General features: G+C 38.4%; 1 protein-coding gene across 5 annotated transcripts in view; it reads right to left on the minus strand.

Annotated features, from left to right (window-relative positions):
• Positions 1-2249: 2249 nt before the first annotated feature.
• LOC109049058 (cytoplasmic protein NCK1-like) overlaps positions 2250-17592 on the minus strand; it is a 42544-nt gene continuing 27201 nt past the window's right edge. For 3 of the 5 annotated variants that reach the window (XM_042751995.1, XM_019066725.2, XM_042751994.1), the window contains 3 exons: positions 16581-16824; positions 3098-3813; positions 2250-2990 (listed from right to left, as the gene is read on the minus strand). In XM_042751995.1, the coding sequence (XP_042607929.1) occupies positions 2790-2990; positions 3098-3813; positions 16581-16806 (1143 nt within the window). In that variant the 5' untranslated portion in view covers positions 16807-16824 and the 3' untranslated portion in view covers positions 2250-2789. Of the gene's footprint in view, positions 2991-3097; positions 3814-11116; positions 11316-16580; positions 16825-17009; positions 17108-17592 lie in introns of those variants that run through there. The other 2 variants (XM_042751993.1, XM_019066728.2) reach the window with 2 other exon arrangements.

A 17592-nucleotide genomic window follows, 5' to 3' on the forward strand; every position in this document is an offset into this window, starting at 1 on the left:
TGTCACTCTAATCAAACACTTGATTCAGCCCATCAGCTCATAGTAAAGACACCAAGACCTCAAACGTGCTTGTCAGATAAGAGAGACATCAAAAACGTGCAGTATTGGGAGTTCTCCAGGACCAGGATTGGGAACCACTGTTTTAGATGGCAAACTTATGGCAGAATTTACTTCCAACACACTGAACCAGCTAATCAAGGTCTTCAGGATCACTAGGAACTTCCACACAGGTGTGTTGGAGCTAAACCCTGTATGAAAGTGGACCCTTTAGGAACAGGACTGAACACCCCTATTATAACCTTCTGAACTTAAATATGGCTTTTACTCTGACTAAGTTTTATATCAGGGGTTTCCAAACCTCTTCAGACTCACTAGAACAGGGTTGTACACACTCAGTCTTGGAGGGCCGGTGTCCTGCGGAGTTTACCTCCAACCAGCTCCAAAACACCTGCCTGTAAGTTTCTAGTATGCCTAGTAAGACCTTGATTAGCTGGTTCAGTGGTGTTTAATTGATGTTGGAGCTAAACTTAGCAGGACACCGGCCCTCCAGGACCGAGTTTGGACACCCCTGCACAAGAAACTTCCAGGCAAGTGGGTTGAAGCTGGTTGGAGCTAAATTCTGCAGGACGTTGGACCTCCAGGAGCAGGATTGGACACCCCTGGTCTATATGGTAAGGTCACTTAAGTCAGGAGACAAATCATGCTAAGTTCCCCAATAGGGATATTTGTATGACCAGGACATGGTCCGTGCACATCTGTTACTTATCAGGGGTGTATTACGCACATGCAAAGTGATACTCAAATAATGTGTGCATCTTATAGTAACATTTTGGTTCCAGCAACTGAGATGAAGCCACATTTTAAAGCACAAACTGTCTGTTAAGACTACATGTCTCTGATATCCCTCATCCAAAACAAGTGGATCTCAACTGCTTGATCAAAACCCAAAATTGGGTAGCAGGGTTGTTTTGATAGGGTCTTGGTAGACTTTATCCAACAAGTACTTGTTGCTTGGCGTCCCCTTAGGCTCAAAAACCATTATCAAAACTACTCAAGGCAGTAGAAATATTATACTGTTTGGTAATGTTGAGTCACCACTTGGTCCTGAAGCAAAACTTGTTGAGAACCACTTTACTCACACTGAGCCAATCTGAACTGGTCACACTGATAGAAATCTGACATTTCCACTTAATTCAAGATTAAATCACTCAAGCGAACTCTGCATGTCTCAGCGACTTTTTTTCCTTCCCCCACACACCCCACAAAAATCCCCACTGCTCAACTCTCGCCCCAGTCCAGCTCCGAACAGCTGGAGAAGTAATTACAGTCGTAGCGATGGTCGCCTGGAGAAGAGCCCAGATCGTCACACTACTCATAAGTCTTCAGAAAAGAAACTTCCATGTTTTCCAACTTGAATCAGAGACATGTCCAGGGAAGTCTCTTTCCCATTGCCTGGTCCACCAAACATACTTATCCAGGAAGTTTTACATACAAACATCTGATCCTCAATGGAACATCTCTTACCATTTATCATAAACAGTTGGAAACTAAAAGGAAGCAGCACTGTGGATCTCGATCGCCAAGCGATATGGATCCTTCCTTGAAACCTGAGCACACAATGCTGCCTTCATGCTGACACACTTCATCCTCTACACTACAATACGTATGCTCATTTGAGAAAGTTAGCAACCAAAGGCAAACACCTGATGAAGCTTTAAACCAATCCACCACCACCACCGATAACTAAAACCATACCCATTGCATCAGTTGTAATGCGATTTCAACCTTCATCATGAAAGACAGCTTTTATTAGTAAAACACTGAATCATAAAAGACCTATTGTGTATACCAATGTGGTTTAATCTTATTTAATCATCAGTCATGGCATTGCAATTCAGGCTCCAATGAAGATCTGCAAATCTTGCACAAACTCCCATATTCATTCAAATAAAAGCCTAGTAGAAGTCATTAATCACAGCTAAGCCCTTTGACAAAGGGGAGACATCATATTTATTGCATGGCATGGATTCTGACAGATCCAACATGTGTGGATAAATTTAGGACTAGCTGACAAACCACAATAATTGGCACCTTGATTGTCGGGGAGGCAGAACTTCTGAAACTTTACTCTTCATAAATACAGATGTCATCCTCCGCAAGACCTCGAGCTTGTTTTAATGTTGGAAACATGCAGTTGCAAGACTATAGTTCAAGATTAATCCCAAAAAGATTGCACCTAATTCTGAATATTGGTTTTGGTCACTCACTTTTATTGTTGGAGCATTTTGCAGAAATATTGATTCCTAATAAATATAGCAGATTACCTCAATTTCAACAGTTCCGTGTGGTTCAGGCAATGCAGGCAGTAACAGACAGTATGTGAGACCTTTGAAACATGTTGAGCAAAGGTCTTCTGCAGTCAGGACTTAAACAGCAGAAACTTGAAAGGACAGTTAAAAAAATTGGCAGGGAAGTTAAAGAACAAAGGAAAAATACATTTTCGAAATCAATGAAAAGAAAGAATATATATTAACAAAAGAAGACATAGATTGTAATTCTAATACATGTTGACATCAAAATACACTGCATCACCTATGGTCTAAACATAATGTATTTCGATACATTGGGTGTGTCCCTCAATGAAATTTGAGCAAGTTTCCGAGCGAATGAACGGGAGTCCATTGTCCGACTCTCCCTGTACCTCCCATTCTTGGAATGCTTGATATTCCCAGTCTGTCTGTCCATCTGGAAGTGTAGCCACTGTTAACTGGATATTCTTTCTACTTGGATCAGGAGGCAGCCAGAGCCTTGACCAGGTAGAGTTTGTCGCCCTGTTCGCTGGTGAAGATGGGTGCCTTTTTGTAGTGTTCCACCAACTCCTCCATTGAGTTAAACTTGCGTTGTCCGATGCAGTAGAGGTTGTCCTTCAGCTGGACTTTGAAATGCTTGTTTTTAGACGGAGCTTTCAGTGATATTGAAAAGTCATTGGGCTAGAAAAAATAAAGCATAGGGAGAAAGGGAAAAAAATGTCAACAATTACTGAAAGAGGGTTCTTAAATTTCTCAAAATATAAGAAAGAATGTTTCTGTCTACTTACTGAGGACTCACTGTCCCGGATAAGAAAGTCTCCCTCTGTGCCCCTCTGGTTGAGTGCCACCTCTGCCTGATGACGTGTCACCTTCCCATAGTACCACTGCTTGCCAGCGAAGCGTCCACTGGATGAAGGCTCAATGTAGTCACAGTCAGGTGTGGGCGGCCCGGCCATGCTGGCTGAGTTGTGCGACTCCTGCAGAACAGTCACGTAGTTCTTCGGCACAAGTCCCATCTGCCCGTCGGCTTTGCGACACTTCCACCACTCTGGGTCATTTTCTGGCTTCTCCACAACATCCATAACCTCCCCCTTCTCAAAGTTCAGCTCTTCATCGTTGCCCGAGCTGAACGGGTAGAGTGCCTGTACCGTGTGCAGCACCCGGTTGCCGTTCGCACTATGAACAACAGCAGCCAATTTCTCCGACAAGCCAGTGTCGTTGCTCGCCGATCCATCTGCATCCTCTGTCACGTAGTTGGATGGAAACCATCCCGAATGGCCTTGGTAGCTCCCTCTCCACCAGCCATCACTGCATTTCTCCATGACAATGACCCTTGTGCCCTTAACCAACGACAACTCATCTTCCCGCTCGGCCGTGTAGCTGAATTTGACTAGCGCAGGAAGGTTTAGGTCATACAGACGTTCGCCATTGTCTGGGTAGAAGTCAGAGTCCGCGTTGGAGGCCGTTTCACGCATGCCTGTCTTCCGTTTCACCTTGCCAATTCCTGCATACATAAAGAAAGAACAGCCATTCAGGTTTTCCCAAAAACACAATTAGTGTCCCTTCTTTGTACTCAACTACTTGTACTTGTGGCATTGCAGATGAAAACTGCAGTCAGTCTGGACACCCAAGAAAATTTGCAATGCAACAAAATTGAGAGTTCAACTTCATTGAAGCTAAAGCAATGTAGCAACTAGGGGACTGCAATGTTTCATTAAGTCCACCTTATTTGTTAACAAATCACCTTTTCAGTGAGGTTGTTGCTGCATTCTAGGATTGCCTTCTACAAGAATACATAAGATACTGCTTTAGAAAGTGGCAGGTACAAGGCAAAGTAATTTTGCTGCTCAACTTTGTGAACAGTTTTGTTTCAAGGGGGCAGTCATGGCCTAATGGTTATAGAGTCGGGCTTGTAACCTGAAGGTCCCAGGTTCGAGTCTTGGTAACGGGAGGAATTGTAGGTTGGGGGGAGTGAATGAACAGTGCCAACTGAGGTACACTTGGACAAGGTACTGAACTCCCAATTGCACCCTGGGCGCTGCACCAAAAATGGCTGCCCACTACTCCAGTGTGTGCACTACTGTTCACTACTGTGTGGGTGCACTTGGATGGGTTAAATGCAAAGCACAGATTCAGAGTATGGAACACAATACTTGGCCACGTGTCACATTACTTACTCACTCATTACTGCACTCATTCCATTCTTGTTGAAATTATCTGTGAAACCAAAGAGCATTGTATTTTGATACAGGCACCAACAGGCAGGGCAAGAGTGAAAGGAAAACTTGTCCAAACATATGTTACAGTGCAGTCAGGCTTGTGTTTTCATACTGACAGGGGTGCACAGTAGCTATCAGCTCCCGCCTGCTTGAGCAATGTATCCTCTCTTAGTAAACACGGGCACTGGTCCAGTTTCAAAACCACCCAATTACAACCAACTAATCATGTTCTCACCACTTTTTACCACTCATAGATCATATGACAAGCTTTGTATGTTTGCCTTCCTCCTTGATGATTCAATTATTCCCATGTGAACAAGCATGTAGGAGCAACAGAAAAATTCTGCAAACGAAAAGAAATGCTTACTTTGTGACAATGCAAAACATATAGCCACCATGATACAAGGGGGCAAGTTCACTCTAAGAAAGGTTCTTTATCATTTTCCACCTGTCTCGGACAGCTGTGTGGTCTAGTTCTGTTATTCAGAGAAAAGTACAATTAACTGTAAAGAGACACTGGAATGATCACCACACCCATCGTCCTCCTCCATGAGGAAGGAATGAGCGAGGGAGTGTTGGGTTAGGTTCATGGATACTGTAGAGGATACTGGCTTGTCTGACCACATTAGGTCAAGCCAAGTGGGCCAGTCTGGAGGATTAATGGAGAATATCTTACCCCCCAGGCCTTTTGACAATGTTGGCGGGTTTGGCAAAGGTTTGTTAATATTGTTACCATGCAGGAATGTCCACTTGGCAGTGAAGTTTGTACTGGCCCAATCCAAAGGCCCAAGGACAGATAAACCCTCTTTCTCTTTACATACTTTACCATGGTACTACCATCCAGTAACACAATTTTGTCGTTGTGCTTTTTTTTTGTAATTTATAAAACACAAAATGCATGGCACTTCAAAGAATACCATGGTATTACAATAGTATCTCTGCTTAAAAAAAAATAAAAATAAAAAAATGCCTTAAACTAACCCAAGGTTGTTTGTTTGCTGGTCTAAGATGGTTTGCTCAAAGTAAGCCAACCCCCACTAAAGCCATCAGACTAAACCAATCTCACCAGGGGAAACCAAACCTCACCAAATTACTTTAAGCTGGTTTAACCCCGTTTTCAACATGGAAATGGGCAAACTCAGCCTTTATATTTCAAATTAGTATACCTGTAGGCACAGTTCAAGAATAATACTCAGCAGATGTGATTTAACAAAACTTGTCACCAGAAAAGCAGGTGAAACCTTGGAACCACTCTTAACTTCTTAATCTAAAAGGAAATCACCCAATTTACTTAATGCTTGCTCAGGGGTTAAAGGTTAACAGAGTGAGAACAAAGCTTTTCCAATGGCTCTTTCTGCTTTAAGCGAGATGCTTATCAAAGCTTGAGGCCAGAAGAATTTACTCTGTGCTTGCGGATACCTCTACTGCCTGATTTGCAATACAAATGTATGAAATCCCAAACCAAGATGTATTTGCCTCTGGCCTCCAAGCTATGTCTGATTAAGGGGGATTGACATTTGCATGGTCAATGTGAGCAGGAAGTGAATGTGAAGTGTACAAGCGATACTAACTGGAGCATTTAGTGCCCCATGTGTGCACGTGTTGGTGCATGTAACCACAGATGTGTGAATCTTCTGACAGCATAAGTCCAACTCGTCTACAAATTCAAAAGGCTTTTCTTAAGGGGAGAGTTCACCCAAAAATGGTCAGCAAGTTGATGAGAACCAGATCAGTATGATTTATGACAGAATCATTCAGAAAGGTTTTATAAACAAATCAATAGATTCATTAAAAAGATCCAAATAAAAAGAAGTTAGAACAGTTACTTTTAACAGTGAACAGTTAGAAGTTAGTTACTTTTTCAGTGACATCAAAAAGAACATCTTATGAGTCTCATCATGCAAACCTATCGTATGGCATCGTAAGACCTGGAATATAGTCAAAAAAGTTGTTTGGATTGTTTTTATTGTATTTTTATAGTGTTTTTGTGATTTGAAAGCTTATCTATCGAAAAGAGTGACTAGTGCAATTCTTAACTTATCCAGAAGAAAGTCATACAGTTTGAAAAGACATAAGGTTGAGTAAATGACAAAATGTTCATGATCTAATTAATTCATCTAATTCAAGAAAAAATAAGGAAAATTTGAATAAAGATGTGTGAATAAATGCAAATCTGGGCTTAAATGCAGGTTCAAATATACAAGGATTACGAAGGCAAATTTCAAGTTGTCACTTGTTAAAAAAGGCAACTGATGTTGGGTGTGTGAATCTTCAGACCAGTGGTGGTTTTCTTGAGCGTGATACGACTGAAGTTGTTTCACGAGACAGGGAAAGTAATCCACCCACTCAGTCATCGGATTAGTCAGTCTACATGGTCTCTAGGGAGCTGACATGGGCAATTTACACAAGTCTCTTAACTAACACTTCTAGACAATAACCAACCACATCAGCGCAAACACACAATTTCGCAAACAGGTTGGATTACGCATGGCGGGTGTATCCCATTTAAGTATATGCTTTTTTAACACTTGGAATTGTACTTTTTAAAAAACAGATCTGTGCATGCGTTGAAGAAAATGTTAATTATGCTTGTCAGAATTTACCACCATAATGCAAAGAGGCTTTGGTCCAACCCAAGTCTCTGATATTCTCTACGAGTCCATGGATGTGCTGCTGAAAGAATAAAACACATTGTATTGAGCCATGGTCTATTTCCTGAATACAAAATTAGGAATTTTCCTGGATTCCTATGGAGGTTGCTCACGAAGGAAGCTTCATGCTTTGTATGGCCATAACTCAACGTGTGTATATCTATGTCTGTTTTATTATCTTCTCCAATATTACTTTTAAACTTCTTTTAAACTTTTTTTAATCAAGTTTGACCAAAAACTGCCATTTGCAACTAACTGGCAACCGTTACAACTTGTAAAACCCAAGAGAGTTCCATATAAAGTTCTATTCCAGCTGCCCAACACACTACATCCACTTCCCTTCCATTTTCAAGTCTTTCCGTGCAACATGAGCTGACTTAGATTAGTTGTTTCCTGTGATGAGTTCATCCTATTGTTCTCCAATAAAAGGCTGTACTCCATTTAAAAGCAACCTGTGGCTATGAATAGGTGGATTTTATGATAGGTAAATAAATTAAATGAAAGTGTGGCAAACAAACATAACCTAAGTCTTGTTTAAAAAAAAAAAAGAAAAAAGATTTTGCACAATGTGCCCAAGTGTATGAATGAAGGAGACGCAAGCAAAACTATAAAAACAGGAAAGAAAAATCACTTGCACTTCTAACGTAAAAAGCTGGGCTCAAAGTCGAGCGGAAAACAAGACATTCTTTCAACTCAAAAAGACGAAACATCAAAAGACCTCCAATGACAGTGACTGTAAACCACAGAGCCCTCTTCAACTGCTCAAGACTGTGTGCACATCACATGCTCGCTCGATGCACAAACGAATTAAAAACAACCTGCAACGAACAGACCTCGAAAATGATTTTAACCTCTCTAAATGAAACCTGCAAATGCTCAACATCAGCTTAAAAAACAGAGATAATACAAAGACAGATTCAGTAATAATAAGAAAGAAATACACAAACAATAAACAAAAAAAAATGGCTATTTTAGTTAAAGTTTGACGACATTAAACATTATATATAAAAATTATATTATATATTATATATAAAAATTATGTGTGTGTAAAAGTATTAAAAATAATTTTAAAAAACTATTTTAGTTTTATCAGGGTTTTTTTCAGTCAATTTTCTTTATTAATGACATTGTCATAAAATAAAAAAGCCACAAAAAATGTATAGCCGATAACTAAATGAATTAGAACTAGCTTTCTAAATAAATTAGAAATACAGCATTAAAAACTACAATTTATTGTTGCTTATTTATATAAAATTTATTTTATATGTTTAGCATCATATAAATGTATATATGCATTTTCTGATTTCTATGACATTCAATACTGTATTACAGTAAATGGTAAGTATACACAAATTCTACAAAAGATAATTTATTTATTTTGATTGTGAGGTGGAACATTTAATTAGATTCACCGTTATAAGCACTGCCACTCATTTCTGGTGCAGGTACTCTGACGACACTCAGAGGTATAAATAGCCTCTGTTGCACATCTGTGCTTGTTTGGCCAGCGCAGGCCCGTCGAGAGCTCCTCAGGGAGTCAAACGGGGGTCGCAGCACCATCAGCCTGCTGTGTGTTTAAGTCAGGAGCACTCCAGAAAGCCATCAGCACTTCCTGAACTCGTCTTGTGTGAGAGGGCGCTAGCATCTGAATTAAAGCTGCGCGTTTGTCCCTCTCACAAAGCGACATTATCTCGTGGTGTTTTCAAACAGCTTTATAAGCGGCGGAGTGGGAAGTGGAGAAAAACAGACGGATGGGCTGACGCTGCAGTGAATCAACAATCCGGTTTCCTCTCTCACAGGCTCCAAAGATCCAAGGAGAAATCGCTCTCAAATTAGAGCACTTCCGCTACGAGCGACAGGAAAACAGAGAAAGGGTGAGATGGAGTAGAAAAACTGGGAGAAAAGGATGCCGAAATCTAAGACCACCTCTCAGGGCAGGTTTCAATGATGAACTGTCATTCAAACTCGTATAACTTTCTTCTGTAGAACACAAAAGGAGATATTCCTTTAAAGAAACATCTGTGTTGACATATTTAAATATGGTGCATTTAGGTTTATATCAGGTTTAACGTCATCTAATGCCAAACATCACTGATGGTCACATGTCATGTGGCTAAATGCATGGACGAATGAGAATTAAGAGCTGCGTCCGCGGAGAAGACTATAAGCGTATGAGCGTGAACTAGGCACCAGTGTTAATAATCCAGCAGACACCGCTGAAACAATATTTATTTTCATGTTATGGCTGACAGTTGATGATTATAAAATTCTATACTATTCAGTCTAAAAGAACTGGAAATAAAACCCTAAAACTAAGCAATTAAAAATACTACAAAGGAATTTAGGCCTCAAAATGTACAATTTGCTGAAGATTACATTTTATAATGTTATTAAATTATTACTGTAATTAAAAATGAACTAAGTGCATGTTAGATGATTGTAAATGTAATTAAATGTTAAGCAGAAAAAAATTAGCAATCAACTAAATATTAAAAACGTTCAAAGTTTTAGGTTCAGTAGGATTTAAGAAAATAAATGTTTTTTTGTTTTTTTCAGTAATGACACTTTAAATTGATCAAAAGTGACAGTAAAGACATTTGTAATGTAAATTCTAATACAAAGAATCCTGTAAAAAGATTATTAAGGTTTCCACAAAAATATGAACTTTTAAATTTGAACTTTTGATAATAAGAAATCTTTCTTGCTATATTAATATATTAGAATGATTTCTGAAGGAAATGTGACACTGAAGATTCGAGTAATGAAGCTAAAAATTTGGCATTAATAAATAAAAATATTTATTTTAAATTGAAATAATGTTTGAAAATGTAGCCTTTGTGAACAGAAGAGAATTATATATATATATATATATTTTTTTATATATATATATATATATAATATACCTTATATATATATATTTATTTTAAATTGAAATAATGTTTGAAAATGTAGCCTTTGTGAACAGAAGAGAATATATTTTTACAATATTTTTTAGCTATATTAGTGATAACCAATATTGGTATGGGTCATATGGGTTTTGAAATACATTACGTTTTTAGGTGTATAGTCCCTTTAAGATCCTTATTTCTCACACACAATTACATACCGATACACTTCAAACACGACCGCATCGTGTCCTTCAGCATCTCTTAATACATGTCTGCAAGACACTACTGTCATTACTGCACAGCTACAGAAAGACGCACATCAGTCCTGTCAGTGACTGTAGAAACCAACAACATATCCCACCAGCGGCTGTCCCAGAAGAGATACGAGCTTCATCAATCATGACACAAGGCTTTCAGTGTTTCACCGAGAGCTGACACGAGGAGTCCCCACGACAGCAGACCCTCAGCACCCAAACTACAGAAAAACATCAGCGGCACCCATCAAGAAGGACCAAACTTGATTAAAAGAGGCTTGGGCTGGGAGAGAAAATTCCGGTTGAGTGTAACAGGAGAGTTTAAGTGCACAAAGAAGACTGGAAGTTCTTTACACTGTGTTGATTGCAGTATGTGTGTGTGTGTGTGTGTGTGTGTGTGTGTGTGTGTGTGTGTGTGTGTAGTGCAATTACAGGCTTTTCAGAGCACTGCCCGCCCAGCTGCTCGACTAACACAGAGAGAACGAGGGAAAAAAAGGAGACTTTTCAAGCCAACTCGTCTGTTCACTCTTATTTGGCTTCCAAACAAATTTTAGTAAAGTAAAGTGTGTACAAATGATGGATTAATAGAAAAAGGGAGTAAAAATAGTGAGTGTGTGTGTAGTGGGGGTTACTGAAAAACTCCCACTCAGCTCAGAAGGGAAGAGCCTTTCAAACTTCCCTAATCCTACAACCAAGAATGTCTCAATGCAAACTCAATCCAAGCTAAACTTTCAGCGCTGTCAGCTTTCTAGACTGGCGGTGGAATGAAGAGGAGAGAAAAGCGGCAAAACTCACGGAAGAAGTGTTTGAAGAGGTTAGCCATATCCATTTTGGGCTATCCCAGCGACTCGGCACTTCCCTCTGCAGCTGTGTAACTATTCCATGAGTCCCCGAGTCAACCGCTCCCCGCCTGCACAACAATCCGCTGCCTGACCATGTGACCAGTGTGAACCAATCACAATCACTCCCTCCTTCAGCAGGACTAGTCTGCTCCTCATACACACATAGGGAACTCATGGCGTCTATGGTGACTAGCAGGCAACCCTGACTGCCAATATCAGTCTGCTTTAACAAAAAGTTTTCAGTTTTCACATTTTTTTTTTAGCCTCAAATGATTGATATTCATTGACAGCGGCAAGTTCTCACAGAACAAGCTATAAACACCCAGTCTGTTCATACTAACACAAGAACATGTAACATGTTTGGACATGTTAATAATATGATACTCTTTAAACTACCATGAAAATACCAAGATATTTATGTATAGCATACTAAAATGTTATTAGCATCTGATATCAGCATTGAATACAGAAAAAAAAAACAAAACACAAATTTAATAGTTGAATACATATTTAATATTAAATAGACAAGTTATGCAATTCAAAAACTGAAAAGGTAACGGTTGCAAATTTCACCTCAAATAAACAGTCACTTTATAGGGACTAGCTAGTGTGTGAATTTTTAGAGTTACTGATTAACTTATTTTGTTTGATCATATTTTCTTACAAAAAACCGTGTCGCAAGATGAATGCAATCAACACCACAGATATGATAAGGATTATTTGTCATATGTGACCATGGACCACAAAACCAGTCATAAGGGTCAATTTTTTGAAACAAAAAAAAATTAAAATGTCATCATTAATTAACCCTCATAAAGATAAAACCTCATGAAAATTTAAAATCACAATTGCTGTGACCAAAATTATCATGGTTATCAATATTTTCATGATTTTATTCAAATTAGCAGCACTATGCACTTCTGTTTGCATTAAAATAACATTAGAATTTATGGACGGATTTTAAACAAACAAAAATATATCCCTCATATACACCGTTCGGAATCGCTTGCAGATCAGAATCTCAAGTAACGATGAGAGTTAGCTATATTTTAGGATTTCTACAGTAATTGATCACCTAAAATAATCGAGGAGTCCTTCATGGGGTCCAGGGAGGTGCAATATGACAGAAAATCTGTGTACTGCAGATGGCAGGGCAGGAAGGGCACGTAAAGGTGATGACATATGCAAACACAGACGCAAAAGCTTAAAACACAACAACAGTCATGTAAGAGAAAGCCTTGAGAACAGAGGCTGTGTGAACAAGCCATTTTCAAAACAGCCGCAAAGACAGCGATAGAGAGATAGCTATCAGCAGCACGCACACAACTCTCATTGTACACCTCCAGGCTAAACACAAGAACCCGTTCCTGTTCCTGTGTACCAACAGCACAGACCCAACCTCCAGCTAACCACACTTAGTGTGTATACCGATGTGAAGATTAAATTAAAGAGCAAACATGCGTCTCACAGACGTGTGCCTGCAGTTCCATCAAACGCCACATCAAATATTTACTAGCAGAGACTGTCACTTTAAAAGGATGAAAAATGTTAAAAACATAGACATACACATGAAAACACAAACTTCGAAAACAGGTTTTAAAGTGCAAGAATTTAAAACAATACCATTATCATTTCCATGTAAACTACAAACACATGAATTTGTGAAAAGTGACATCATGCGCATAATGTTTCTTTACAAAGCGACATCACCAGCTACTGGCCAGGCATGAAAAATGCAACATTTTTAGTCGGATCCATGTGAACGGGGATCGTTTCGACAACATCGCCCCCTCTGTATGCAAAATTTTCAAGAATGCAAAGGAACAATTTTTCTGTTTTTAGTGAAATCGTTGTTGTGTAAATGTATCCTTCAGATATAGTGGGTTAGGTGTCACATGGACTGTTTCTCAGTAACTTTAAAAGGATAGTTCATCCAAAAATGAAATTTCTGTCATTGATTACTCACCCTCATGTCATTCCAAACCATAAGACCTTCGTTCATCTTTGGAACAGAAATTAAGATATTTTTGATGAAATCCGAGAGCTTTCTGACCCTGCATAGACAGCAATGGAACTTCCACATTCAAGGACCAGAAAGGAAACAAGGACATCATTAAAATGGTCCATGTGACATCAGTGGTTAATACGTAATGTTATAAAGGTACAAGAATACTCTTGTGCGCAAACAAAACAAAAATAACTTTATTCAACAATTTCTTCTCTTCCGTGTCTGTGTCCGATGCATGTTCAGGAGAGTACCACGATGCATGCAGGGTCAGAAAGCTCTCAGATTTCCAAAATATCTTAATTTGTGTTCCAAAGATGAACGGAGGACATGAGGGTGAGTAATTAATGACAGAATTTTCATTTTTGGGTGAACTAACCCATTAAGCTTTTGCATCAAATAGAGGCTTGAAAACCATTATGTTCTGTCTTAAAAAAAAATATATATAGAAAGGCCAAAGAGCCTTGGGATAACATTATACTAAGATGCATTGATTTCCTTCGGAGGCTCAGAGCAGCACCTCCACGCTGGCTGAGGGGTCCAGGAGGTCTTCAGGTTTGGTAAACATGTGGTCTAGTCTAGACAGGAATATGATGAGCTCATCTTTCAATCTCCTCCGTTTCTCTTTGTCTTGCTTATCTCCTGACACTACGCCTCACATTCCAGTGATACAAACACTTCCCTCATCAACATCTCAAATCCTCTAAATCCAAAAGAATTCAGCACGGAATGAAAAGTCACCCTTTATGTTATGCATGCATGCTATTGACCATATTGTGAACGATTCCTCAATGCATGCGTTTCATTTTTACATAAAAAAAAAAAGCTATATTAAAAAATATCAAATCCTAATTTTCTGGTGTAAGATTAGAGCTCTCTCTGGCAACATACTGGTCTTCTCCAATCATTTACTCTGGTTAAACTTCGCATTCAGATCTGCCTCCATCCAGTCAACAACTGATGCATAAAACCATGTCATTCAGATGTACGTCACAACACAAGAAAAGATCTGTTGCTACTTCCGTTACATTGCAACTTTATGTACAAACACTATGAGCATTATGCTTGACATCGCTGAATGTATTTAATTTATTCATGAGACTCAGAGAAAGCCCAATATTTTGCACCAATATAAAAAAAAAGAGAATGGTGTATAAAAAAGGGCAATTGTAAGAGAATATATATTTTTTTAATTATTTTTAGTGCTGTCAAATAATTAATAGCATCCAAAATAAAAGTGTATTTACATAATATATGTGTGTATACTGTGTATATTTATTATATAAATACAAACACATGCATGCATACATTTAAGAAAAATATTTTATGTTTATATATTTATATAAAATATAAGAATAAAATATATAAATGCATATACCTGCAAATACCTTCAAAATATATACTGCATGTGTGTGAATTTATATATACATAATAAATATACACAGTACACACACATACACTGCCCGTCCAAAAAAAGTCACACACTCTAATATTTCGTTGGACTGCCTTTAGCTTTGATTATGGCACGCATTCGCCGTGGCATCATTTCGATAAGCCTCTGCAATGTCACAACATTTATTCCCGTCTAGAGTTGCATCAATCTATCGCCAGGATCTTGTATTGATGATGGTAGAGTCAGACCGCTGCGCAAAGTCTTCTCCAGCACATCCCAAAGATTCTCACTGCGGTAACGGTCTGACTCTGGACTCTGTGGAGGCCAATCCATGTGTGAAAATGATGTTGCATGCTCACTGAACCACTCTTTCATGGGCAGTGTATATTATATAAACAAAAACTTTTCTTTTGGATGCGATTAATTGTTTGACAGCACTAATTATTTTCATGGTAAACAAATTCTCCCCTAATTCTGTTATCACTAAAATGCATCACAACATTTTACAGAGTTGTTTTTTTGAATGGCATTAATTTGCAAATTTTAAATATATATATTTACCATTATTAAACTGAATCTAATGAGAATTACTTGCTGAAATTAAATCAAAAACAAACAGCATTGATATGTTAATACTATAATCACCAAATATATATGTATGTGACCCTGGACCACAAAACCAGTCAATTTAAGTTAAGTGTCAATTTTCCAAAATTGAGATTTATACATCATCTGAAAGCTGAATAAATAATCTTTCCATTGATGTATGGTTTGTTATGAGGACAATATTTGGTTGTGATTCATCTGTTTGCTGAATCTGGAATCTGAGGGTGCAAAAAAATCTCCTTTAAAGTTGTCCAAATGAAGTCTTAAGCAATGCATGTTTGATATATTTACAGTAGCAAATTTAAAAAAAATATCTTCATGGAACATGATCTTTACTTAATATCCTAATGATTTTTGGCATAAAAGAAAAATTGATAATTTTGACCCATACAATGTATTTTTGACTACTGCTAAAAAATACAGACTGCTTTTGTGGTCCAGGGTCACATATATATATATATATATTGTGGTGTCCAGGGTCACATATATATATATATATATATATATATTTGTATATTATATTATATATATATATATATATATATATTTTAGCATCACAGTACTGTGTAGTGGAATGTTTTTCATTCATTATAAAAATCATGCAAAAAATCTAAGTTCTAAATCAGGTCAATTAAATATGCAAAACAATTTCTTGACGCTTTCTTTCAATTTAAGTCGAAATACAGTCGGTTTTAATGAGATTCCACCCATTAATAAGCCTTATGCCAATCTTCATGGATTTGACAGTAAACCAAACATGGAGCATGCACTTCAAACACAGCGCTGTCACTCAGAATTTTTTGATTCTTAGCAAACACGTAAATTGAAGAGAAAATTGGCTGAAATACGACCTTACTTTCTTAGATGTCAGTCGATGCATAGGCTTCACAATATCATACGGCTTAGGGTTTAAAACATCTCTAGACAACTTAAAAATTACAAGACATTTACTGTACCTGAAAAATCATCCACTGAATGTGTGAGATTTTGAGAGCGCGCGAGCGAGCCGTTGAACGCAGGAGGTTTGTCAAATGAGAGCTACTAACTGTTCAGTACTCTATCTTCCTGTGTATCTCAGCAACACCACTGTGGTCAAAAACAAGACTCCTCAGGAAATGACAAGACGAATATGCCCTACATACTAAACCACACATTACACAATTAGAAGCAAATATATCTGGACCTCTTTAAAGCAGAAGTTTGTTTGCAAATGTTTTCGTTGCTCACACAACAGTGAAAATGATCGTTGTCAAAACTGACTCACGCTCATGCTGTTTCAACACTTCCTTCTATATGCAACCAAAGCTGTTGCATGTTATTGGATCTGAAGCAACGTGAGATTCTAAATCTACAGAGCTAATCGAATAGCAACTGGGAGGATATTCTTGAGTAAAGCATTAGTTGTGGCCTCACCTAAAGTGTCTTTGAGGTTCTTGACGATTGAGGCTTTCCTCGCACTGTTCTTCCGTTCAACGTAGTTCGATGGCACGAAACCCGTCTTGTTGGTAGCGTTTCGTACTCGCCACCAGGACTTGGAGTCGTCCAGGAGCCAGAGACGCTCGTTCTTCTTAATGTCCAGCTCCTGGTCCTGCTGGGCCATGTAATCAAACTTGGCGATGACAATCACCTCTTCCGTCATCTTGGATTTATTTCAACACTGAGGAAGATAATAACTGAATTAAGGTCACATAGTGGAAATTAAGTTTCAAGTGAAAGCAATGATGAAAAGGCTCTGGTATTTAAGAAAAGAGAAAATCTCTTGCAATGTCCCATTTCAAGGTAAACTTGCTTTTTGTAACACCAACAGAAATCTTCAATTGAACTCCGTAAACAACTACTGACATTTGCCGGGAACAATCTGGAGTTAAAATGGAAGTTGTAGAGATCCTGATGTTCAGTTGGATGACTGAGCCTGACATGATGGATCTAAAATGACAATTCTGTATGACAAAAACAACAACAGTGAACTGGAGAACAATCAGGCGCTGCAGACCTTTGAGCCTAAAGGACATGAGCAGGTAGCGTTCTCAAGAACAGACCGACGCTGATTGGCCTGCAGGGCTCAGCTGTCAGAATGGGTTTACATCTTTGTTCACCTTCTCATGAACATCTCTGGGCCACAACATAGGTGACCTACTTTCTAAAGGTCTTTGTTTTCATTAGTTACATTAAACAAATGCTATCCAGTGACAAAAATGTTGAAAATGTCCTAAACTAAGAGGCGAGGAGTGTCTGGACTCAAGAGAATATACTCAAAAAAGCATTTGTTGCAACTGATATTCAGATTTGAGAAGCTTGGAAACACAATGATGTGACTGGTTACATACTGTAAAAGTGTGAAATTAGCTTTAATTCCCAAATCTAAAAGTACAGTCACAAAATGTTGGTGAAAAAAATCCATTGTCTTTTGTTAATAGTGTAAGGA

The sequence above is a fragment of the Cyprinus carpio genome, chromosome B24 (assembly GCF_018340385.1).
Source record: "Cyprinus carpio isolate SPL01 chromosome B24, ASM1834038v1, whole genome shotgun sequence".
In the NCBI taxonomy this organism is placed as follows: Eukaryota; Metazoa; Chordata; class Actinopteri; order Cypriniformes; family Cyprinidae; genus Cyprinus; species Cyprinus carpio.